Raw genomic sequence first — 25,510 nt, 5'->3', positions numbered from 1 at the left:
AAGAGGACCTGACTTTTGGTTAAGGGCTCTCACAGCCAGACTGCGTGTGTTCAGCTTGCAGCTCTACCTCTTACTGGCTGTGTCTCTGGACAAGGTGTGGAAATTTACTGTGCTTCAACCTCCTCTTTGGTAAATGGGGATAATTGTAGCACCAGGGTTATAGGATTGTGTGAGGACCAGATGAGTGTATCAGTGGCTGCCACACACTTTATTACTGTTATCATTCTATTTTATCACACAATTTTGGATTAGAATGTGGCATTCCGTGTCCATCTCCCCACTGGAAGAATGTGCTGCTTAATAATAGTAGGTGACTGGGCCACCAGTTTTATTGCTCACCATTCCAGCTGTTTTATCTAGGTCTTTTTGATGAGAATCAGCTTCTCTGAGACCAATCACTTCCAGACCCTGACAAGACCAAGCTGAGTGTCTGAACCTGCACGAAATCGCCAAGATCGTGCCATGCTGGGAGGCCTTTCCGGAATTGGCCAACCGTCCACATTTCAATATGTATTAATGCTCCTATGGGATCCTAATGGGGTACTGCTGTCAGTGTTAAGTGATGAGCGGGAAATATATAACTCGCACACATACAGCTATAGATAGTTTATAGAGTATGGTGAGTGAGGAAAACAATGAAAAGAAAGGTGACTGCTTTTCGTAAATTTGTGTATGATCCATATATTTAGGTTGGATATAACTCATAGCTTGTAGATTGGAAACAATATTAGACACTGGGAAAGTTTACTAAGATATGCTATGGAGTTTCTTTCTCTTAAAAGATAAAAGAGAAGATTTACACTAAAAGCACATTTATCCTTATTAAATTCTAGGGGTGAAGGAGTGGGTTTAACATAGAATATCACATACCTGAAAAAAAATTTTTTTATCTAAAAAAAAATTTTAAACTTAGTTACCTCTAGTTAATCTAAAGCTATTATTTTAAATTAGAACAGCACTGCCTTTCTTTTTTTCTTTTTTTTTTTTAAAGATTTTATTTATTTATTTGAGAGAGAGAGAATGAGAGACAGAGAGCATGAGAGGGAGGAGGGTCAGAGGGAGAAGCAGACTCCCCGCCGAGCAGGGAGCCCGATGCGGGACTCGATCCCGGGACTCCAGGATCATGACCTGAGCCGATGGCAGTCACTTAACCAACTGAGCCACCCAGGCGCCCCAGCACTGCCTTTCTTATCTTGATTTTTCCAAAGACTTATCATTTAAGAAATGTAATAAAAAAAGACATATATACTGACTTTTCAAATGGGAACAAGCGAATTTAAAAGAAATGAACTATCTAGTTAAAAGCTAGATGTTTTATCTCTTAGGTGATATGCTCTGATAAATATTTGTTAAGTATTCTAGCCATACAGGAAAGAGAGCCCATTACCTTAAAACCAACCAAACAAAATCTCCCTATACTTATGAAGTATTACCATAATTAGGTTCCTTCAGTTTGAAATATTAAGTGAGACCAACAAGGCAGGATAAAAATGCCAACAGCGAGAAGTAGAAGAAAGACGTAATTCCTACAGGATAATGGTGACATCAGGCTGGGCACATGGGTGGTCTTCAGTAATTTCTGGCTGAGTAAATTATATCAACACAACCTGCTAAAAATTGTTACAGGCACATAATCAACTAAAAGCTTGTCATAAGTCCAACCAAAATACTATTATTTTTATCACCCTAAATTATGAGTAATTATCAGTTTTTAGAGTGGAAAATTACGAAAAAAAATTGAAGTTGAAATTCTGAGATAAGGACAACATACAATATGAGATTATCTGGAAATCATATATTTAAATTATGACACTGATTTCTTTATTCTAAATAGTTTCTTGAAAATTTTACTCTAAGGTTAAAATTATCTTAAGATTTTCAATTAATTCTTTTCACCTACACATTTTCCCTAGCTATCTGTGCTAATCATCTCCTCTTTATGTCCATTTGGGTAATTATTTTTTTTTAAAGTAAACTCTACACCCATACACGGGGCTTAAACTCATGACCCTGAGATCAAGACTCCCATGCACCAGCAACTGAGCCAGCCAGGCAACCCCCATTTGGATAATTTTTACACATGAAATTCCAAAAGCAAATTTTCCTTTTATTAGCTTTCAACTTAGAATATGCAACTAGTTGAGTGTCTTTTTTTTTTTTTAATTGGTGTCCTAGTATTTAATCTGGGTCTTCCTTTCTTTTCTCTCCTTTTTCCTAGCTCTAATGACTAGTGACTGGTAAAGTTGATTTGAACTTGATATTTAAAAAAAATAAACACAAATATATTTATATAGCATCAACTTCATTCAATCTTTTAACCAGTGAGTCAAAAGACTTTATTAATATGTACACTAACCCTCCTCCCCATCAAAACTAAAGATTTGTATTGTAACACACCCCTAATTCCTTCAGAAGAGAGAAAAAAGACCAAACATGCAAGTAAGCATCTTCCTTGTATAAGGTATATGCTCAATTGCTGCTGACTGGAAAAGAACTTAATTGTGTCACAGATTTTTCTTCAAATTACAGGAATACAATTTTTTTTTAAAGCACATTATTCAGCTGCTATTTAAGTAGTTTTATAAACAGAGTTCCTCTCACTAGTTCTTAATATAGTTGATTATTAAAATGATTTAGATGTTCAAGCAGAGAAAAAGAAATCACAGATCAATTTTAATAGTACATATTTATATTACCAAGGACTCTGAGTACTGAAGTTTCAAAAGAAAGAAAGTTGAATTCATCAAGAAATAGACATACTTAGAAATGATCTTAATGAGTTGTTTTCTGGAGACATTTATCATAAAACCATCAGAATTAACCAGCAAATGCTGAAGAAATGAAACTCATCAAAATTTTTTATTTATATTTATTATACTCCAAAAACATACAACATAATATAAAAGCACAATAAAATTAACTTCATGAATATAAATTCTCTTTGAGGATTTAGGCCTTAAAACACTGTCTTGTGTAGGTTTAAGATAACAATTAAAAATGTACTTACCGGAAATTAAAGGTAATTCTGTAAGAAGAAAGAATATTCAGTTTGAATGTTAGGATTCTGTATTCACCTCAGTACACTGATAGGTGAAAATGAATAAAGAGGAAATGTGGAATAAAAATGCAGGTGGTATCTCAAATTAACTAAAGGTGTATTAATTTAATACAGAATATGAATTACTCCTTGCTTTCTGAGGAAGAAATGATTTCATATCATGACTTATAAAATGATATGTACTATGATAACGATATATACTTGCAGGGCATGGATTAAAATGTAAGTGGCAATCACCATTATTTTCCCTACAAGCCTTTACCTTTTCACAGGTTCTGTCTGTACTAGGGCAGCATCTAACATGGCTTTCATCCACAACTCCATTTCCTTTCCTGTATCAGTGCAGAAATAATAGGTCCGCATGTTTGGATGGGCTGCCTGATTGAAAATGACAGGATCATTGTAAATAGATACACGGGATCTGTAAGAGAAAAAGAAAGACAGTTAAGTGGTTCCCTACATAGATCATTACTATCAACTTTCAAAGAAAGCAGACTTGGCTTATACACAGTTACAGAAATGAGTGACTTAAAATATAATTCAATCTTGAAAAAATATAAATATTAGTATGTCCTCCCAACATTGCCATTTTTCCTTTGAAAATCAAAACAAGGAAAAAAGGTGTATGGGAAGGAAAGGAGGTAAGAAATGAAGTCCCTTGTCATGCCCTCCTTGCCATGCCTGTTCCATGTATACACCCTTAGCAATTTCTATTTACTACAATTCACACCTCTTAATTCAAGAATGTTCCATAAAAATAGAACTATCAAACAATCCAGCAAATCCCCTTCTTCTTTTTTTTCTTTTCTTTTCACAAATCCCCTTCTTATTCAAAGAAGAAAACACCAATTCAAAGAGAAATACGATTGGTGGCTCAGTTGGTTAAGCATCTGACTCTTGGTTTTGGCTTGGGTGGTGATCTTGGGGTCATGGGATGGAGCCTGGCATCAAGCACCATGTTGGGTGTAGAGCCTGCTTGGGATTCTCTCTCTCTCCCTCTCCGTTTGGCCCTCCTCCTGCTTGTGCGAGTGCTCTCTCTCTCTCTCTCATAGATAAATAAACTCTTTAAAGACAAAACAAAAAACAAAGAGATATATGCACCCCCCACTGCAGCATTATTTACAACAGCCAAGATATGGAAGCAACCTAAGTGTCCACTGATAGATGAATGGATAAAGCAGATGTGGCAGACAAACACAGACACACACACTGGAATACTACTTAGCCATAAAAAAGAAATGGAATCTTGCAATGACATGGATAGACCTGGAGGGTATTATGCCAAGTACTATAAGTCTGACAGAAAAAGAAATATTGTCTGATTGTACTAATATGTGGAACCTAAAAAACAAATGAACAAACAAAACAAAACAGAAACAGACTCAAAGATATAGGGAACAAACTTTTGGTTACCAGATGCAGGAGGGATTGGAGGGTAGGCGAAAAAAAGGTGAAGATGATTAAGAGGTACAAACTTCCAGTTATAACTAAGTCACAGGGATATAATATACAGCGTAGGGATACAGTCAATAATACTGTAATAACTCTGTATGGTGACAGGTGGTAAGTAGACTTACTGTGAGGATTATTTCATAATATATAAAGATATCAAATCATTATGATGTACACCTGAGACTAACTGTATGTCAATTATACTTCAATAAAAAAGGATGTTCTAGAGCAACCAGCAATAAAATTAATAGAAATGTACATGTCATAGTATTTCCCCTTTGTGTTAGCAATTTCTTTAGTCTTCAAAAGGTGCTGCTGTGAAAGCATTTTGTTTAATCCTCATAGACATCTACACACAAACATAAAAGATTTATAAATGATCCAAAACGGTATCTCCCTTTAGATTTTCATCTCAAGTGTCAGAGTTAAATAAAATGTAAATGTTTTGGGTTTGAGGAAGGCCTATGTAATGGTAAGTGGGTTTTTATCTTTATAGTGGTTCAATCTGCCTCTGTTCCTGAGAAATGGAAGAAAAATGAAATAAAGGCATTGATGAGGGACTGCTATCCCAGGTGTGAGCACTGAGAGCTCAGCTTAGCACGTGGGCTGACGGGGCAAAGAAGGACAGCAGTAGTAGCTGTATCAAAGTAGAAAAAAAGGCCAAGGTAGAGAATTCTGTGGAGGAAACATTCTTAATTTCCATGTAAAAATGCCTGTGACAGTTTCCTATCATACACGGAAAGACAAAGAAAAACAAACAAAGGCTATTTTAGCATACAACGAGGTAAAGGAGTATGAAGTACAGAGTTAGTCTGCTAAATATAAAAACTGGAGAGGAATAAATCTGGAGCCACACGCTTTACTCCGAAATCTTGACTATCTGCTTTGTTTACAGTGTCAAATTAGCTTTTTCTAAAAATTTCTTTCAGAAAGAATCAAGACAGAAATAAATTCAATGAACACAGCGATCCAAATAACGACATAAGCAACAAATCTCACTTGACCTTGTTAGAGATATAGTTTTATATCTAAAACTATCATGGAAACAATTTAATAGAAACAGCTCAAGTGCTACGTGTTGTTAAAATGATTAAAGCCACGGCAAAGTATCCCTGGACTGCCTGAATCGGGTTTTAGAGAAATGAAAGACCACTGTCCACATTTGTGATCAAGGGAAGGAACGTGGGGCTAGTGCTAAGAAGCTCGAGGTACAGCCGTGATTCCTATGCTAACAAACCACACCCATGCTTGCCAGCTGTCAAGCAGAAATATTTACTAGATGATGATGGAGTCTGCTATCTAGCTTTAAGTTCCACAATCGTCCATGAAGTTTCTACTCACCATTGTGATAAGCAGTAGTCAAAAGTGGCTCATAAATTTGGAGGAAACAACATTGCAAAAGAGAGAATTTGAGAGAGAAATTACTATCCTTGTTAACAAGTAAAGTAAAATTAATACCAAACCAAATAATTACAGAGAAAATATACTTAACATGCATGGTCACTGTTATTGTGACTTCAACATTCTAATATTTAAGAGTCTAAGAACCCAGCAAAATATCCTACAAAGAGCACATTCAATGAACTTTTGCCAAATTGATGAGCAAACACAAAAATTAAATTCAAGATCAAATAATGGTATCATACAGTCTTACACGTGGAAGTAACTTTTATCAAATTATTATTTTAAGTTACCAGTATTAAATTTTGTTACAGCATCATCAATACTTAATTCTGTTTCTCTGGTTCACACTGTTAACACAATTTATTGAAATTCCATGCCTTTCCCTTCTTACCCACAGTGTCTGCTCAGACATCACCTTCTCCCTGAGGCCATCCATCACCACCACCCCCACTCTAACTTTCCTGTTTTTTTTCTTCCACAGCTAATAATGCAACACGTTAATTAGCAAAAGTTGTAAATCAGCCGCAGTCCTGAGTATTCTTTAAAAAAGTGGATGGGCAGGGCGCCTGGGTGGCTCAGTTGGTTAAGCGACTGCCTTCGGCTCAGGTCATGATCCTGGAGTCTCCGGATCGAGTCCCGCATCGGGCTCCCTGCTCAGCAGGGAGTCTGCTTCTCCCTCTGACCCTCCCCCCTCTCATGTGCTCTCTCTCGCTCTCTCATTCTCTCTCTCAAATAAATAAATAAAATCTTTAAAAAAAAAAAAAAAAATAAAATAAAATAAAAAAGTGGATGGGCAGTAAAAATGGAATCAATTTTATAGGGGTGTAAACATTTTCACTGTTAAATTACAGCATGTGTTACCCTTCCTTTTCCCCTTTCCCTTCAAATGAAATTTTTACATCAAACCCTTCAGAGTTCTTAATTTAAAACTGACTTAAAAAAATAGGTGACCTCTAAAATTTATTTCAGCCATAGTCATGAAGCAAAGAATGCAGTATGGCTTTTGAAAACAAAAATAACCAAGTTATCATTAAAGTGGCCTTTAACTTGAGGTATTTCACAAACCAGCATATCAGAAGTGGGTGGGTATTGTTAGTCAGAGGAGGGGGGCTCAGGTCTGCTTGGATTTAATACTTTTTAACGTCTCAACATCAATATTATCTCAAAAGTACCTGATGTTCATTATGTACTTAGACCCAAGAACATCTCTGCAAATACTCTCTAAGATCATAAATGTACATACGTTAAAAACCACAGTTGTTGTCTCTTACAGTACTCTTCCCCCAAATTTATTATGAAAAAATTCAAACATACAGTAACCTTTAAAGAATAGTACAGTGATTGCCAGGACACCTACAGCTATAGTTACCAATTATTAGCATTTTCACATATTTGCTTTATCTAAAACCATTCTGAAGTAGACATAAAGACACCTGGCCCTTAGATATTTGAGAACATGCTTCCTAATTAAAAGGGTCATTCTCCTACTCAACCTTAAGACTATTAACTAATATATTTTAAATATAAAAATGACCATCACTAAAATATCTTTTTGTAATAATCTATGGGCCAATATCCATCTCTTAAATCAGTGCAAGATTCAAATACAGAATTAAAAAAGTACGGCTATTTCCTTACCTTAAAAGCATATTTGCGATTAATGTGATCCTCAGAGGTAAGCATAGCTATTTGAAAACTAGGTAATAGTATGCTTCCCAGGATACCCTCTTCTTTCTCATCTAAGAGATAATTGAACATCTGATTAGCATTTTAAATGTTCTCATGAAGCAGAATAAATTTTCTCAAAATTTATTTTGATCAAATCAAAAGGTTCTTATATATAAATGAACTGGACTCATGTGTCGTTTAGATAATTCTTTGTAAGGTTTTAAAGGAAATATTAAATAGCACAAGTATATATACTTCTTCACTTTCATAAGCTTCCCCATCCTAAGCAAATCAGAAATGGTTCTCACACATCAGAAAAATGTCAATTAGACATAAAAACAGCATACATTCGTTTGGCATATATATCACATTCTACAAACCTCTTCACATGTGATTCACTGAAAATATATTAGCATATAAGTAACAACACAGAAACCTTACAAAGTCAATCTACCCACATTTCTGGTAGGATTTAAATGCCCAACCATTTCAAGCCAAGACAAACACGCAGCTCACTTGCTCATGCCCTCCAGTCTGGCTCAAATGTCTCATTATAAAGCCTTCCTGGACCCCACTATTTTTAACTGCTTCCCATCCCAACCCATCCAGAGCCCTCTGTTCTCTTTCTGGAACTTTACTGCCCCTACCCCCTCAATACCTTAGACACACTATATGCTTTATTATTTGTTTATCAACTCTCTCTCCCCACTAGAATGTCAACTGAATGAAGACATTTAGAACGACAGTAGATGCTAAAAAACATTTGAATAAATATACATTTTAAACTATGCTGTAAGAATTATATGATTTTTAAAACATATAGCTGTGGTTAGCTTTTTACCAGTCATTCTGATACACAACAAAGTTATGGGAATAAATTACAGGCCTACAAGGCAAAGCACATAAAACACACCCAGGAAAATGATAAAACATTAATCTTGGCACAGTATAGATTCACATTATTAACTTGCTGCTCGGGGGCAGAGATGTTTATGAAACTCGAAATACATAGTTCATTGTTAGAAACCCATAAGACAACTTAATAAAGCTGTACATTAGGCTGATGAACTCAGCAATGAGAAAAACCATAAATGAGAAATAATTCTTTTTATTATGCTTGCCATGTTTTTTTATTATCATAAACTTAACAAGGAATTTTATTTATTTTCCCCTCATTTCTAATATATATGGTGAAACTTCCAAAAGAAAGTTGCATTCAACAAGGTTACTTCTGTAGCTTTTCTCATAAGGCTACAAAATTCTGCTCTTACTATACTAATAAATGAAAGAATGAACACAAGTTCAGATTTAGTCTAAAAGGTAAAAAAAAAAAAAAAAGAGGTAGAAAGCAGTCATCAATTATAGAGAATATGACAATTTAAAAGAATGAGTCACACTGTATTTTAAATCCAATTTTGTTTATATAAAGCATATAATCAGAAACGGTTCATGAAGTCATCTTTATTAAAAGATCATTTTATCAAATAATACATTCTTTTATGTTGCATTATTGGAAATGGTGACTTTTCCTAAAGTTATTTCAGAATATGCACAGGCACTATGGCATAGGCTGATTTCACTGGATCATCATGAATGGTTTCCCAGATGGACACTAAGCAGCTATGAGATCTTGGCAAGTTATTGATGCTGGGTATCTCAGTTTCATCAACTATAAAACTGAGGAAAACAGAACTTACTGCAAAGGATTGTTGTGAGGGTTAAATGAGCTACCAGACATGAAGAACTCCATAATGCACTCAGCCCATTTGAAGTGTTCAATAAATACTGCCCTTATTATATAAAACTAAGGGCACTGCATATATAAAAATCTTCATCTTTTGTCAAATGACTATCCTAAGAGTTCTTCACTAGATTCTTCAAATGTTCCTAATCATGACATTCTTCTGTTTAGTTCTGTCAAGCCTGACCTAAGTAACTATTTTTTACCTAAAGGGCTTCATACACTGACAAGCAAAGAGTGGGTACTGATTATCTGTAGAATGAACAAACTCTCCAGGGGGGGTGAGCTGGACCTTTTGTTAGACTGGATGACAGCCCAACTCCCTCTGTCCCAACATACTTCCTTCCCTTTCCTGCAGGTATAATGGTCCCCTGAACACTCCCCAATAAGCCTCTTGCACATTAATCTCCATCACAGAGCTCGTGTCCTGGGGAACATAACCTGGGACAAGAATCTAAGAAGCTCAACATTGATTAGATTCAAGTTAACATTTTAGACTCCCCACTTCTACTTCAGCTTTAAAGATGTTTGGGTAAAAGACAAAAAACACATATAATTACAGATGGGTATATAACTTACAGACTGGAATATTATTACTAATTATCATTACCTAGAATACTTCAATACTTTGTTAATTGGTCTCCTGGCTTGTAGTTCAAGTGCTAGGGTGATTTTTCTAAAATGTGCATTTGATCCTATTATTATTCTTGCATTTAAGATAGAGTTAAAACTCATTAGGATGGTAAACAAATGACTTTTGTGCCTCGATCTACTTTTTAGCCTTTACTCCTGTGTCTGCAGGCATAATCTTCATTCCAGCAACATAAGCCCCATGTGCAATTTTACAAATATGCCATCCTCACTCATGCTTTGAACATGCTAAGTCCACTGTCTAGATTATCCTTCTTTCCTAATTTTTTCCTTGTACATCTGGTTAACACTCATTCAACATAATTGAATATTATGACAGTCTTTCTTAGACTCCTTTAGCTAATCTGTGAGTTCCATGAAGAGAGGAGTTTATATTGTTCACTTCTGTATTTTACTACCTAATAATATATCTGGTGTACCAAAAGTGCTCACTGCTACCTACCACCTTACTCCGAGCCATTATCATTTCTACCTAATAACCCCTAACTAGTCTCTGCTTCCTTCCTTCCTCCTTATAATCCATTTTCTAAGAGCAGCTTATGTAAATCAAAGCATATCATTCGTATACTGAAAAACATCCAATTGTTTCCTTATGGTATTTACAGTAGAATCGAAATCCTAGTAGAGTCTGACATTGGCGCAATCTTCATTCCTCCCACCTGCCTCCCTATTGCTAGTCCTCCAGCTGGGTACAACGGTTTCCTTCTGCTCCTTCAATGTTCCACTTTCCTAACGTCAGAGCCTTTGCACTATTGCTCCCCCTGCCTGAATACTATACTTACTCTGGCTCTTCTTCATCATTTAGACCTTGCTATCTAAAACATCTGCTCAGAGAACCGATCCAAAGAAATCTTTCCTCCATGCGTGTCTTTCATACGATGACCTTATTTTCCTAAAAGCACTTACCATCATATTTTTTATTTATTTGAATTTATTTACTGTCTCCCTGATTCCTCTAGAATGAAGCTTCATGAGAGCTTTCTTTCACTGTTTTGACAGCACCTGGAATGAAGCAGGTCCTGCTCAATAAATATTTGTTGAATGAATTAAGTCCCATAATAAGTTTTGTCAGTAGACAGACCGTAAAATAGAGCAATCTAAGTGTTCTGTCATAATATGCCCGCGACTTTGCAAAGAGCAGTGGGAACTTGAGCTTCCATCTGGTACTGGCTGCTAACCTATTATAAAAAATAGCAAATCACTTATTTTGTCTTACTTTCCATATCTGTGAAATGTGGACTGATTTGTCAAAAAATTCTGACAGTGCACTGTGTATGTCCGTATACTAGACACTTGGAAAGATACAGAAGAAATGAATGGAGCTGCTGTATTCAGCCCGTTAAGAGAAGAGACCTGTAGAAGGAAAAAAACCTGTGGTTAAGAGAAGTGCGTATGCATAAATCCTGGCTCTGACACTTGCTGGTTGTGAGACCTCAGGCAAGCAATATGACCTCACTGTCCTTTAGGGTCCTCTTGTGTGAACAGGCAAAGTAAGATTTCCTACCTTGTTAAATGGCTGTAAGGAAGAGATGAAACAGATCATCTATGTTACATGCTCAGCATGTAGTAAATGCTCAAAAAAATGCAAGGTATTATAATCATCTCACTAAAATCTGGTAGTTTTTATTTCAAATATGACAATTCCTGTTGATAAAATAGTGAAAGTGTATAATACCATCTACTCATTTCCAACCATCTAAAGTGCAAAAGTGAGTTAAATGATATTTCTTTCCTTTTTATATTTTCTTCTTTTTTACATTGCTTCTGTCTGGAAAACCATACTAAAATTAATAAATATATTAAGTATAAAATGCATATGGTTAATAATAATATGGAATCTCATATTCAACATGGCTTCTGAACTCAACATTTACATTTTTAAAATTAGGTTAAAAGTTTTTCTATTTTAATAATAGTGGTAAGCAGTACCTTTCCATGAGCAACGATAGCAAGTTATAAGGAATTCAATGTTCTTTTTGTTGTAAATTAACATTAAGGAATTTTATATGAGAATAGTAATAAATATTTTTTTGTTCTCATTTCAAGCTCTAAGTAGACTATAGATAAACTGCAAAAGAGAGAAGTACAAACTAAGATCCAAAAGTATCTAACAGCTTAGAAATAATGCCTGAGTTATATATAACTCCTGACTTCTGGAAGAGTGGGAAAACCTTTAAGGAAAATTGTAGAATATGATTGGCACTCAAACTAAAGATAATACCACACCTGCTGCCTGACCAACATCTCTATGACACAATGAAATTTTATAGGTTTGGTTAATTCCGACTCAGCAGTGCTTCTCAACCATAGTTTGCAGTGGGGGAAAAAATAGATGAATACACAATTCTAGTAATTTCTAATTTGAAGGTTAATATACATTATATTGCTCTGACAGATGACCACAGAATTTCATCACACTTTTTTGGTATAATCACAAATTTTAAAGTTGTTAATCAGTTCTAAAATCCTGTTATAGTTTGTGAAATACTTATCTAGAAAAGTTATAAATTATTAAACATGCTTTGACAATCTAATCCTTTGGTGACTGTTTCCAACTGGACTTTAAAAGTAGGAAAGAAAGAGCTACTGCCCAGATTAATGATTTTATATCACAGCCGAAGCAGACTTTTCTCTGTTAGGTACCAACCATGTAGCATCTAACAGATCCATACAGCACAGAGCAGAGACTTCGCTGGACTTTCCTTTAAAATTGTATTAATCAATAACTTACTAACAAGAAAACATATTTAAAAAAGGAGTTTATGATATCCACATAGGAGAAATGAAGACCATTACCCCATACCTAAGATAATACCTTTATTTCCTCTACACCAACATTAACAGCCTGGTATATATCCCTTACACAATTTTCTCCATGTTTCAGAGAGGTTGTCATTGTTTTAAAAAGCGGGGGGGCAGGGAGGGTGGAGATCATAATAAGTACATTTCTTTGTACTTTAAAAAAAAAATTTGCCAATATATCAGAGTAATCTCTGATACTCTCAAGACATTTTCTGGGGAGTACTGTGTGTTCAATGAATCAATAGCTGGATCTAACAAAGCTGACACATAAAAAGAATCTCAACAAACTAATGACTTTTATCTAGTAGGCAATGAATTCAAGGATAACATTACAGAGTGAAGATTCATATGCTATTTACATAAAACAAATAAGATTAACACAAACTACAGAAATCAGACCCAAACTCAAGACTAAGCTGCTCGAAGCACTATACGGCCTTCAGTCCTACCTCAATTACTCAGTATTATATATGGATGAAGAAAAGGTTTTCTGGATACTGTTTGTTGATAATAAAACAGCCGAAGAACTGTAATGATTTTTTCTTTAAAAAAGCATCCACTATTTAACACGTTCTGTTGCAATTATGAAATAATACACTAAGACAGTTTACGGTAAGCTCACCTCTGTAATAAAAGAGGCAGAGGTCGGAAAGCACGAACCAGCGTTTCTTCCACAGCTTCATGCCGGTACTGTCCTAAATTAAACCAGCATATTTAAGGGTTTTTTTCATTTCAGAAAATTCAAATTCATTTCTGATGCATTTATTTAAACTAAGTTTTTAAGACAAGATGTATTTGATATAGGCTGGACAGAAACCTAACTAAAAAGCCAAAATATGGAGGAACTTTTCTAGAGACTTGGATCACGTGAACATGAAGATATTCCCAAGTATACAGGTCTCTGAAGAGTAATACTCTCATGTGAAAAACACTTTTGAAGCAATCTGATTTGGCTTCCTATTTGTAAGCAATTTGAAATTCACTTTTCTGAACACACATGTCTGCTAACATGAGGATAATGTAACTATGCAGCATTGTGTGTATTCTGGTAAACCAGATTTAATAAATATGTTAATCTTCAACAATAAGAAAAATATGTGATTTGAAATTATCCCAAAGGTAATGTGATTTAAAATGACTGTGAATAAAGGAAACTTAGCATACAAATACACTTCACAAACATTTTTTCTTCTTACATGTACAGTTTGGGTTTTGCTCATCCTGCAAGAGAGTGCCTCTTTGGCAGCTTCTTCTAAGTAATTCAGTTAATAAAAATACCAAGCTCAAACAAAATTACAATTTTAATAAAAATTACCTTCCCCCATGCAATAAGGCAAAACTGCAAGAGAAAATGAAACACACACACACACACACACACAAAGGCAAAAAAGAGGCCAGTTTGGATATGCGTTAATATTTCTTATTTATTTCTAGTTGTAACCACCTAACAATGACTTTAGAACTTAAATTATATAGGTAAAAATCTCAAAACAAAAGATTTGTCCTTAAAATTGACAGTTACACCAAAGGACCAAAAAAAAAAAAAATCTTTTTAATGGTATATGGTATTTTCAGTTTCCTAATAATATTCTTTAATACAAATAATTAAAAAGTTTAGACTTTTAAGTGACTCTGCAAACAAACTCTCTGTAAGTCACACACCTATTATAAAATAAACACTCATGGTAGAGAAACTGGTTGGTAACACTTTTCCAATACAAATTAATCAAGGGATCAAGAAACGAGAACAAAAATCATTTTAAAGAAGTCCCATATCCTCTATTAGGCTCAATATTATGCTAAGCTATCTGAACTTAATTTGGACTTATTAGAAAGACAAGTTAAAAAAAAAATCTTTCAGGGGCACTTGGGTGGCTCAGTCTTCAACTCAGTCTTCGGCTCAGGTCATGATTCCGGGGGTCCTGGAATTGAGCCCTGTATCACAGGCTCCCTGCTCAGCGGGGAGTCTGCTTTTCCCTCTCCTAGCTGTCCGCCCCCCACCTGTGCTCTCTCTCCTGCATGCTCTCTCTCAAATAAATAAATAAATAAACTCTTTAAAAAAATCTTTCAGCTTGGATAAGTTTAAATGTCAGATAGTTAAAATATACATGATTTTAAAATAAAAATTAAAAATTGATATTCAAGTTATATACTCAATCAACTCAGTGGACACTGGCAAAACTAATTTGCTTGAATGACTGGGAATTCTCTGGATTTTAAGAGGGCCTTCTCTCGGTATATGTTTAGTTGTCACCCCAACTTTCATGGAACAATGTCTAATGAATGTTTCATAACAATTTCACTATGAATTTTAATGACTATAATTATTAGGTAATCTGAAAACAATTAGCAATATTTGACCGAATAACTAGCACCATCAATGACCTAATATTTAACTTGCTTTGTATCATCTATGTACATATAGAATCAGAGAGAGAGCAAAGATAAAGGTCTTGAATGCCTAGTACATCATCTCAGTTATCTGGTGGTCACTTGGAAACCCAGCTGCAAACCAGAAAGTAAAAAAGAAAATAGCCTCCAAGCAGTCCAAACAGATGTCAGAAAGTCCAGTGTACATGCATCCTTACTAATTCTCAAAGTAATGGCAAGGCTCCAAAAAAGCTTAGTTACCAGGTTTTCCAAACAACAGAAAAATATACACCCCCAACTTATTAGGGTGTCTGAGACTGAACCATGCTAAGAGAGTAGTCTTGAGAGCCTAAAAGAAAAAATTTGAGAAAAATCTGAAAAATCTCAATTATGATCAGATTTCTCTGTAAATTAAAGCAAAGAAGTATATAATTGTACATTTAATGATTTTTATATGAATAGAAAAATGAACAATACCTCTGTATGTTTTCTTCCCCCATTTAAGAAATGTTTCTGCCTGGATAATTTTAGCATATTATTGCTAACATTTTCATGCAGCAAATGTTTAACTTCAAATCCAGAAATACCTAAAACAAACACACACAATCTCTGTTCTAAGTAACCATTACCTTTTCTTTCTTTTCTGTTCCCCTAACCGTCTTCGGTGGTAATAAAAAGAATCTGATGACTACTCTACAGTTCTTTCTACCTTTTATATAATTGTCCTAGGTGCATTCAGTTGAAAAGGTCTCTTTTGATTCCATCTTTCTTTCACATCAAATAGAAAATAAACAGAAAATACCTGTTTATAAAGCCAACCTCGTCTGACCACAGGTGCATTAGGATTCCTTTTAATTGAATTTGATCTCTTTCCAAAATTGTGAACTTTTTTTGAAGCCCGTGAAGTCTAAATAGAAAAAAGCAAAACAGAAAATGTGTTATTAGTGCATAGGTACTTATATCTCATCTTCATAGTTTTCTCTCTTCAGATTTCTCTGAAACTTGTAGGACTTAAATCTTTTCAGGTGAATTATAACAATTCTGCATTTGAGGACTTACTTATTTCAAGTGTAAGAATTCACAAAGAATTTTTCCCTCAGGATATTACAAAGAATCACAAGTTTTACAATCTGTCCTTTAAAATTGGGACATACAATTTTTTTTTTTTTTAAGAGAGGGAGAGAGAGCAGAGTGCACATGCACACACACGAGTTAGGGTGGGGGGAGTGGGGTGGGGTGGAGAGGCAGAGGGAGGAGAGAGAGAGTCTCAAGCACACCCCATGCCCAGCGTGGAGCCCAGCCCGTGGCTCCATCCCTTCACCCTGAGATCATGACCTGAGCTGACACCAAGAGCCTCTTGGTTAGGGTAACTGACTTTTGTCTTCAGCTGAGGTCATGATCTCAGGGTCCTGGGATCAAGCCCTGCATTGGGTTCCCTGCTCAATGGGGAGTCTGCCTGAAGATTCTCGCTCCCTCCCTCTGCCTCCCACGCCCACCCGTTCTCTCTCCCTCTCTCTCTCAGAATAAATAAATAAATCTTAAAAAAAAATATAAAAAGGCACAATGTATGGCAGTATTTTGTCCTACCTGCTATATAAATTGAATAAACCTTGGGTAAAAATGAACAAATGTTTAAGAATTAATGAAATGTAGAATTTTTTTGCTTGCTATCTGCATTTAATAGTGTTGTTTCAATTATAGAAAGTGAATAGTGTCAAGTCAGGTGTCAAGAGAAATACTCAGATATAAAATATAAAACATGTCACATCAAGTCAACACAAGACTGGAAGGATCTGCTTAATGTCATACAGTGTTTTCTCCTTTATGGGCAACTCTGAACTTAAACGATATGAGACAGATGGTGTTTACTGTATTCTTAAAAGTGTACACAAGGATATACAATCTTCTGAAATACTGCTATGTTTAGCATGAAGATTTATTTTGGCAGGAATGGTAGTGGTAACCAGCAAAAACAAAGAAGCTGAATTTGAGTTCTCTATAAAAGTTATATTAAATTATTTCTAATTTTTCAATTTATCTAGAATCTAGCATATTCCACTAGAATTTGGTTTTTTGAAGCTTGTATTAGTACATAATAGAATATTAAGACTCAATATCAACCACATTTTCCCCAAAGCATGTTTTGTTGATTAATTTTAACTTACTCTCGAACAGATAAATGCTTAAACACAGTATAAAACTCAAACGGTATACCAGGACCCGTCTACTTCTCACCCCTGGGCTCCAGCACCCACACAACCTCGTGAGGCAACCAACATCAACTCTGTGTATGTGTGCATCTATTCATTTAAAATAACTGTTTTCATAGGTATGGAATATCTTTTCTTCGTCAAATGACTACATATGTTCCACTACTTCTGTTCCACTATTTCTTGGAGCTTATTACATAAAGAAAATGACTATTTACCCACAGTGTTGTCAATGTACTGTGCAAGAAAACTTTTTAACCTTTGAAAATCAGATATGTGAAAAATGGTATCCTTTTTTGATTTTAATTAGCATTTTTCATATTATGAGTATGAACATCATTTTCATATATTTAACAGTAAAATTCTGTTTTCTGGGAAGTGATTTTACATAATTTTCCCATTTAAAAACTAGGTTGTAAGCCTTTTCCTTATTGATTCATAGAACTTCTTTAATTATAAAGGTATTATTCTTTAATTGTTACATGAATTGCAGATATTATGCATGCATGATAATTATGTATGCTTCAATCTCTCATTATTTTTATTTTTATTTGTGGGTTTTATGTCATATTTAGAAAGCCCATCTGCATTCTGAGTTTGTTTGATTTTTAAAAATCTTCCATTGTTTTTTGTAGTGTTTTTATAGTTTTGTTTTTAACATTTCAGCATCTGATCCATCTGGAAAATTTTTAGTGTAAAGTTTGAGGCACAGATCCAACTTTCTTTCCAGATAAATGATTTGTTGGCTGGCCCTCAACCTACCTATCATTTCTCTTGATTTTGATGAAAATATATTAATGAAGCACTATAATGCTCAGTTATCCTACTAGCATTTTATGTTATATAAGAATTTGAAATTACTTACATTATTTGGAAATTTACATTAACTTATAATACTCTACAAAACTTCATTTTAAGAACATTAAAACAAAAAATGTTAAAACAGGCATTTAAAATCACTGCCTATTATCCATTTCTTTACAATAACCATAATTTAATATTATAATTGTTCTACTGTATTATTTATTTATTTTAGAGGGAGACCGCACGAGTAGGAGGGGCAGAGAGAGAGATAGAGAGAGAATCTCAAGCAGACTCCACACTGAGCATGAAGCCTGACGCAGGGCTCAATCCCAGGACCCTGAGATCATGACCTGAGCTGAAACCAATAGTCAGAGGCTTAACTGAATGCACCACCCAAGCACCCCTATATTATTTTTTAATGAATAAAGGTTGTTCTTGTATTATCCCTTGATTCTCTTGCTATCCATTAATTTAAGAACTGAGAAGCAACTTTAAGGCAGTTATTTATTCAGATTTAGTAGCATATTTTCCAAGGGTTTGTTAGAATTTTCATATTAAAATTCTGAATTTAAAATATCAACATTGTGGTTTAAAGTATAAAAAGCAGTAAGTATAAATTTTTATAGACACAAAATGTAGGATCATAGATTAAACAATTAACATTTTTCTTTCTAATTATAAAGGAAAACCACCCACCTCTATTCCCATTTGACTATGGCACTTTCTGTATCATGGATTCTAAATACATCAGAGTCATCAAGCACACTGGCATAGGGTTTCCCTTTGGCAGTAAGGGATTTTACATTTATTTTTAAGAAGTTTGTCTGCTCGGGGCGCCTGGGTGGCTCAGTCATTAAGCGTCTGCCTTCGGCTCAGGTCGTGATCCCAGGGTCCTGGGATCGAGCCCCACATCAGGCTCCCTGCTCAGGCGGGAGGCTGTTTCTCTCTCTCCCACTCCCCCTGCTTGTGTTCCTGCTCTCGCTATCTCTCTGTCAAATAAATAAATAAAATCTTAAAAAAAAAAAAAGTTTGTATGCTCAGGGGCACCTGGGTGGTACAGTTGGTTAAATGTATGACTCTTGGTTCCAGCTCAGATCATGATCTCATGGTCCTCCGGCTCTCTGCTTTGCAGAGTCTGCTGGAGATTCTCTCTCCTTCTGCCCCTACCCACCCCTCCCTCTCTAAAATAAATAAATCAATCTTAAAAAAAAAAGTTTGTCTGCTCAACCCAGGCATATGTAACAGTCAGAAAAAGGGATTTCTATGCTATTATATTAACCTTCATCTTTAAAACTTCAGTTAATTCAATAAACTGCTATTTTTTTCACACAAACATCCATTATATTTGTAAAATTATTCAAAATCTGAACTCTACAATATTTTTTAAAAAGTCATTAAATTATTAAAACATAATCTTATTAGTTTATATTCCACACCATTGCTTAAGTCATTTACCTCAAATGTAATTAGGTTCATATAAGAGTAAAAATGAAATGATTATTCTATAATTTTAAGTCCATTAAGAGTAACAGTAATAGATGCTATCAATTATACCAGTTATCAAAAATTAATAGTTAAGTAGAATAACTTACTCTGCCTACAGGACTCATTGGATGCACCGCATAATCTGAAGTCATGTTATAGTTAGAAGCTTCATTTATCATGCTTATAGGTCGTTCCTTCTTCTCTTCAGATGTCATGGTTGCAACGGTCCTGAAAATATGTCAGAATGCTAAAACTTGCTGTATATGTTAACTGCTTTACAATGAAGCTTCCGTAGAGTTAACAATGCTGGTGTCCCACTTTTTCAAAATATTTGGATACTAGTTAGAGCTTAATAAGCTCTAGAGTCAGAGCTTAATATTTATAACTACTTTAAATAAAATTAACAGTTCTCCTAAGCACAACATAGGTTAAAATCATGTTTATTTTAGTAAGTATTATTACAGATATTCTACTTGGTCATCTAACTGGAAAATTAAAGCTTCAGTTATAAGATTAGCTATTCTAATATTGAAAACAATAATGACACCAAGAACTATTTTTTTGGTGAACAGATTTATAGCATATATAGTATTTAAAGTATTTTCACACATATTTCATTTGATGCTTAAAACAATCCTAAGAAATAGTTACCACTATCTCTGATTTAAGGATGAGAAAAACTGGGCTCAAATTAGTTTAATAATTTGACCAAGTTTATAGTTTTTCTGACCTTAAATTTCGGACTCTTGGGCTTACTATCTGTGCTTGAACTATTGTAAAAACAGCTTCTGAGATTACATTCTTCAAGAAAGAAAGTAAATAGATGGCTTTCTGTTACACTTGACTGCAAATATCCAGATAACTGTTAAACCGTACTGTATTGAAAATATGGATAAGAGCAATCTTAATACTAATGACATTTAAAATGAAGGCATTCCATGAAATTCTTTACTTACTGTTCATTCACTACAAAAATACAATTGTCCTGTGATGGCTGTCCTGTGACTGGATGTTTACAGGTCACTTTCCTTTCATTATGGCTAAAAGAGAAAAAGAGAAAATGTATGTATGTACTTCTATTATCACAAATGTTTCTCTAATATTCTGGTAGCAAAACAGTGATTTCTTTATTGTAACATGAGTGAAAAAAAGGGATGAAATTCATACCTCCCAGGTATGCAATATCCAAATACACCCTTTCTACTATCTACCATGTATATATGTGTGTGAATGCTACTATAGTTTTACCATATAGTTAAATGCACCTCCTACCCCCCACGCCTGACCTCAAGTCTTTCTTCTCACATTTTATAAATAAAGGTAAGCTGATTTGGCTCCATGGTCACTGCATTTTACATTTGAGAGGTGGGCCACCAAGAATGAGTATCTACCTACCTCCATTATTTTGTATCCTAATTTAGGCACATTATAGAGGACTAATGCCAAATTCACATACAGAAAAAAAATGAACAGTGCTACTATGTGGGTACTAATAAAAACAGTACCACGGGAAGAGCAATATTTTATGGTGTTTTGTTTTATTAAAGAATCTTTATATAAATAATGTAATGGGATTGAATTTTACAATACTTCAGGAAAGTATGTTATAGAAAATGAAATCTGAAGGAGAAAACAAAAATCTTAAATGTACAAACAACAGAAAGAAAGAAAAATCTACTTGTTACCTTTGCTGAAAAAAAAATTTGCTCTGAATTAAGGATGGCTATTTCTTGGAGAAATACTATCCTTTTTAGGTGGGTGATAAGATTAGGTCTCCTGCTGTCTTCTTGAAATGAGAGGGAAAAAAAATTCCCAAACTAATTATCTAAACCAAAAATACCAGATGCCAAAAAAATATGTAATATACATTGATAAACTAAATGACAAATATCATCCTTTGTAAATTAATTTTTTTCCCACTGGGTCACATACAATAAGGCAATCTGTAAGGAAGATGTATTGGTGTGCCCGACCTTAGAAAATTTACTTTCATTACAGAGAAAAATTTCAAGATGTTGTAACTGAATATTGCTTTGTTAATCTTCAGAGATTATTATATGTGCTCTGTATTTCAGGAAGTCTATAACCATAAGACACCAACTTTCTGACAGACTTTAGATATTTAAATTCCTTTTCTATATCCTAACTTTCATTAATATTACTTTTATTGGTAACATAGTACTTGAAAGTTTATCCATGAAATAAAACTAAAATCACAAAAAAGAAAAGGTACAGATACAATTTAAAAGATATTACGTATTGACTACTGTTAGAGTAGAATGACTGATGGAATATAATGTGTTTCTATTATTCCTTTAGATAATTGGTCGTTATAACAAGTATACAGGACTACTGAATTATCAGCTTTTTTTCCTTTTTAAAAAAAATCTAAATTCAATCAATTAACATATAATGTATTATTTGTTTCAGGGGTACAGGTCTGTGATTCATCAGTCTTATATAATATCCAGTGCTTATTACAACACATACCCTCCCCAATGTCCATCCCCCAGTTACCCCATCAGTCCACCCCCTTCCCCTCCAGCAACTCTCAGTTTATTTCCTAAGATTAAGAGTCTTTTATGGTTTGTCTCCTTCTCTGGTTTTGTCTTGTTTCATTTTTTCCTCTTTTCTCCTATGATCCTCTGCCTTGTTTCTTAAATTCCACATACCAATGTGAGATCATATGATAACTGTCTTTCTCTGATTGACTTATTTCGCTTAGCATAATACTCTCTAGTTCCATCCATGTCGTTGCAAATGGCAAAATTTCGTTTTTTTGATGGCTGCGTAATATTCCATTACACACACACACACACACACACACACCCCACATCTTTATCCATTCATCTGTTGATGGACATCTGGGCCCTTTCCATAGTTTGGCTATTGTGGATATTGCTGCTATAAACATTGGGGTGCAGGTGCCGTTCTGATCACTACATTTGTATCTTTGGGGTAAATACCCAGTAGTACAATTGCTGGGTCATCGGGTAGCTCTATTTTCAACTTTTTGAGGAACCTCCATACTGTTTTCCAGAGTGGCTGCACCAGCTTGCATTCCCATAAATTATCAGCTTTTTGTGATGGTTTTGTTTTTATACAAGATTTCGTGGGTTTAGGGGCACTGGGTGGCTCAGTCGTCAAGCATCTGCCTTCGGCTCAGGTCATGATCCCAGGGTCCTGGGATCGAGCCCTGCATTAGGCTCCCTGCTGGGAAGCCTGCTTCTCCCTCTCCCACTCCCCCTGCTTGTGTTCCCTCTCTCACTGTGTCTCTCTGTCAAATAAAAAATTTAAAAAGCCAAAACCACAAGATTTGGGGGGTTTAAATATTTATTTGGAGTGATATTTTCACTACAGAAAAGTTATGTGAGTGACTTTCTAACTTGCTGATTTACAAAAGTACAGTGGTAGAAACCTAAGGTCTCATCATGTGGGATACCAGTTTATGTAATAAGCAATAAATTAACAGAACAACTAAGAAAGTAAAGCCTCTGGAGATAAGTGGAAAATACTGAAGTACCCAGATGTGATTAACACTATGAATGCATTGAGGTATGTAAATTCTGATGTTTAAAAGAATAAAACACTGTGGGGGCAAAGGGGGGTAAAGTAATCTGCGGTAGGGATTGGGATACCTTAATGATAAAAAATGGAGGATAGCACCTTTTTTCCCTTAAAGTCTCTCCTTGAAAGCATTAAAAAGTCAATGTTGGTTGCGTGGTAGAAAGAATAGAAATACACAAATTCTTAAAAACAAAACAAAACAAAACAATGCAATATTGCAGAAAGAAAGCAAATAAACCCCTATATATTGCATTTTTTCCCTATGCTCTGTCATCTTGCCTAGGAGGAATACAGTAGACTCTCTAATACTAATATTCTGGAAGCTCTAAATTGTAACAACATGGCTCTGCAATGGTTATCTGGCTAACAGACTTCTCTGACATCCTGACCATTAAAAAGATATGGGTACGCGTTAGAAGCATTAGACAAAGACATAAAGGAATGGAGATATTTAATAATGAAGATTAAAAAAAGAGCACGTTCTTTTCCCCAAACTGGATACTATTTTCAATTAAATTGATGTTTTTATTGTCCAAGTATTTTTCAGATCACAATGTCTTAAAATAAAACTAAATAAAAATCTTAGTGTTTCTATTTTAAAAGACCAGTGACTAAAATCAATATGAAATATGAATATATTTATGTTCTTTTATTTCTTCAAAGTATCCAATGTATTTTCTTTTACATAATGTTGATATTATATTGACATAAAATTCATATAAAATCTACAAGGACACTCTAACATGAAAGTCTTTTACAGGCATATTTTAGAGATATTGCAGGTTTGGTTCCAGATGACTATAATAAGGTGAATATCACAATAAAACAAGAAATGAATTTTTTGGTTTCTTGGTGCATATAAAAGTTATGTTTATACTATTAAGCGTGCAGTAATATTATGTCTAAAAAAACAACATACGGGGCACCTGGGTGGCTCAGTCGTTAAGCGTCTGCCTTCAGCTCAGGTCATGATCCCAGGGTCCTGGGATCGAGCCCCGCATCGGGCTCCCTGCTCAGCGGGAAGCCTGCTTCTCCCTCTCCCACTCCCCCTGCTTGTGTCCCCTCTCTCGCTGTGTCTCTCTCTGTCGAATAAATGAATAAAATCTTTAAAAAAAAAAAAAAAAAACAACAACAACATACATACCTTAATTTAAAACGCTTTATTGTTAAAAAATGCTGTCATCTGAGCTTTTAGTGAGTCACAATCACTGATTACAAATCACAACAAAGGTAAAAATAATGAAAAAGTTTGAAATATTATGAGAATTCCCAATATGTGACAGACACGAAAGTGGGCAGCCGCTGTTGGAAAAATATTGCCGAAAGATTAACTCAATGCAGGGTTGCCGCAAACCTTCAATTTGTAAAAAACACACTATCTGTGAAGCGCAATACAGAGAAGCGCAATAAAACGAGCTATGACCATAATATTTTTTAATGAAAGATATAACTTTTCCCACTACATATTTATAACTGTAACATAAAATAAGTCCTCTCAAATGTTTGTTTGTTCTGTCTTATAAAATACTCCTAAAATCTGGCTCCTGAGAACTAATTTATTTATTATTATTTTTTTAAAGATTTTGTTTATTTGACAGAGAGAAAAAGAGAGAGAGAGAGCACAAGCAGGGGGAGGGGCAGAGGGAGAGGGAGAAGCAGGCTCTCTGCTGAGCAAGGAGCCTGATGTGGGGCTCGATCCCAGGACGCCGGGATCATGACCTGAGCCGAAGGCAGCCGCTTAACTGACTGAGCCACCCAGATGCCCTCCTGAGAACTAATTTAAACAACATATTTATCAAACAGGAAAATCATAGTAATGTTTTCTAATTATTTCATCAAAAACAAATTAAAACAAAAGTTGACAAGCCAAAATATCAATTCCAGTCTTAACTGTTTAAATGTGGTAATTTTCCACCACGTGATAGGACTGTCAATCCTTACTGCTCCTGCACAAATATATTTTTATATACACTTTTATATATTTAAAAATGTATTTGAAATACATTTTTAAATTTCAAAATCATTCCTTCTTATGTTGGCATTTATACTAATGTTGCATTTTAAAGTAAGTAATGGTAAGGGTAAACATAATTTTTTCTTTTTTTTTTTTTCTAAAGTAGGCTCTATGCCCAGCATGGAGCCCAACGTGAGGCTTGAACTCACGACCCTGAGATCAAGACCTGAACTGAGATCAAGAGTTGGCTGCTTAACCGAATGAGCCACCCAGGTGCCCCCATAATTTCTAAATCATACACAGAAACTAAAAATACAAGTTAAATGAATACTAACTGCCAATTA

At 34.7% G+C, this 25,510-nt stretch overlaps 1 protein-coding gene across 18 annotated transcripts in view; it reads right to left on the bottom strand.

The window, feature by feature from the left end:
- PLEKHA5 (pleckstrin homology domain containing A5) overlaps positions 1-25,510 on the bottom strand; it is a 236,782-nt gene that overhangs the window by 80,909 nt on the left and 130,363 nt on the right. For 15 of the 18 annotated variants that reach the window (XR_004297824.1, XR_004297822.1, XR_004297823.1 and 12 more), the window contains 7 exons: positions 20,602-20,685; positions 19,753-19,873; positions 15,949-16,053; positions 13,399-13,471; positions 7,553-7,653; positions 3,321-3,436; positions 3,008-3,025 (listed from right to left, as the gene is read on the bottom strand). Coding sequence is in view for 15 of the 18 variants with exons in the window: in XM_032391738.1 (XP_032247629.1) it covers positions 3,008-3,025; positions 3,321-3,436; positions 7,553-7,653; positions 13,399-13,471; positions 15,949-16,053; positions 19,753-19,873; positions 20,602-20,685 (618 nt within the window). In the remaining 3 variants the exon portion in view is untranslated. Of the gene's footprint in view, positions 1-3,007; positions 3,026-3,320; positions 3,480-5,851; positions 6,470-7,552; positions 7,654-13,398; positions 13,472-15,948; positions 16,054-19,752; positions 19,874-20,601; positions 20,686-25,510 lie in introns of those variants that run through there. The other 3 variants (XM_032391725.1, XM_032391736.1, XM_032391737.1) reach the window with 2 other exon arrangements.

The sequence above is a fragment of the Phoca vitulina genome, unplaced genomic scaffold (assembly GCF_004348235.1).
Source record: "Phoca vitulina isolate PV1807 unplaced genomic scaffold, GSC_HSeal_1.0 scaffold64, whole genome shotgun sequence".
In the NCBI taxonomy this organism is placed as follows: domain Eukaryota; kingdom Metazoa; phylum Chordata; class Mammalia; order Carnivora; family Phocidae; genus Phoca; species Phoca vitulina.
Note: the sequence above shows the minus strand (reverse complement) of the source record. Positions and strands in the feature narration are given on the sequence as shown.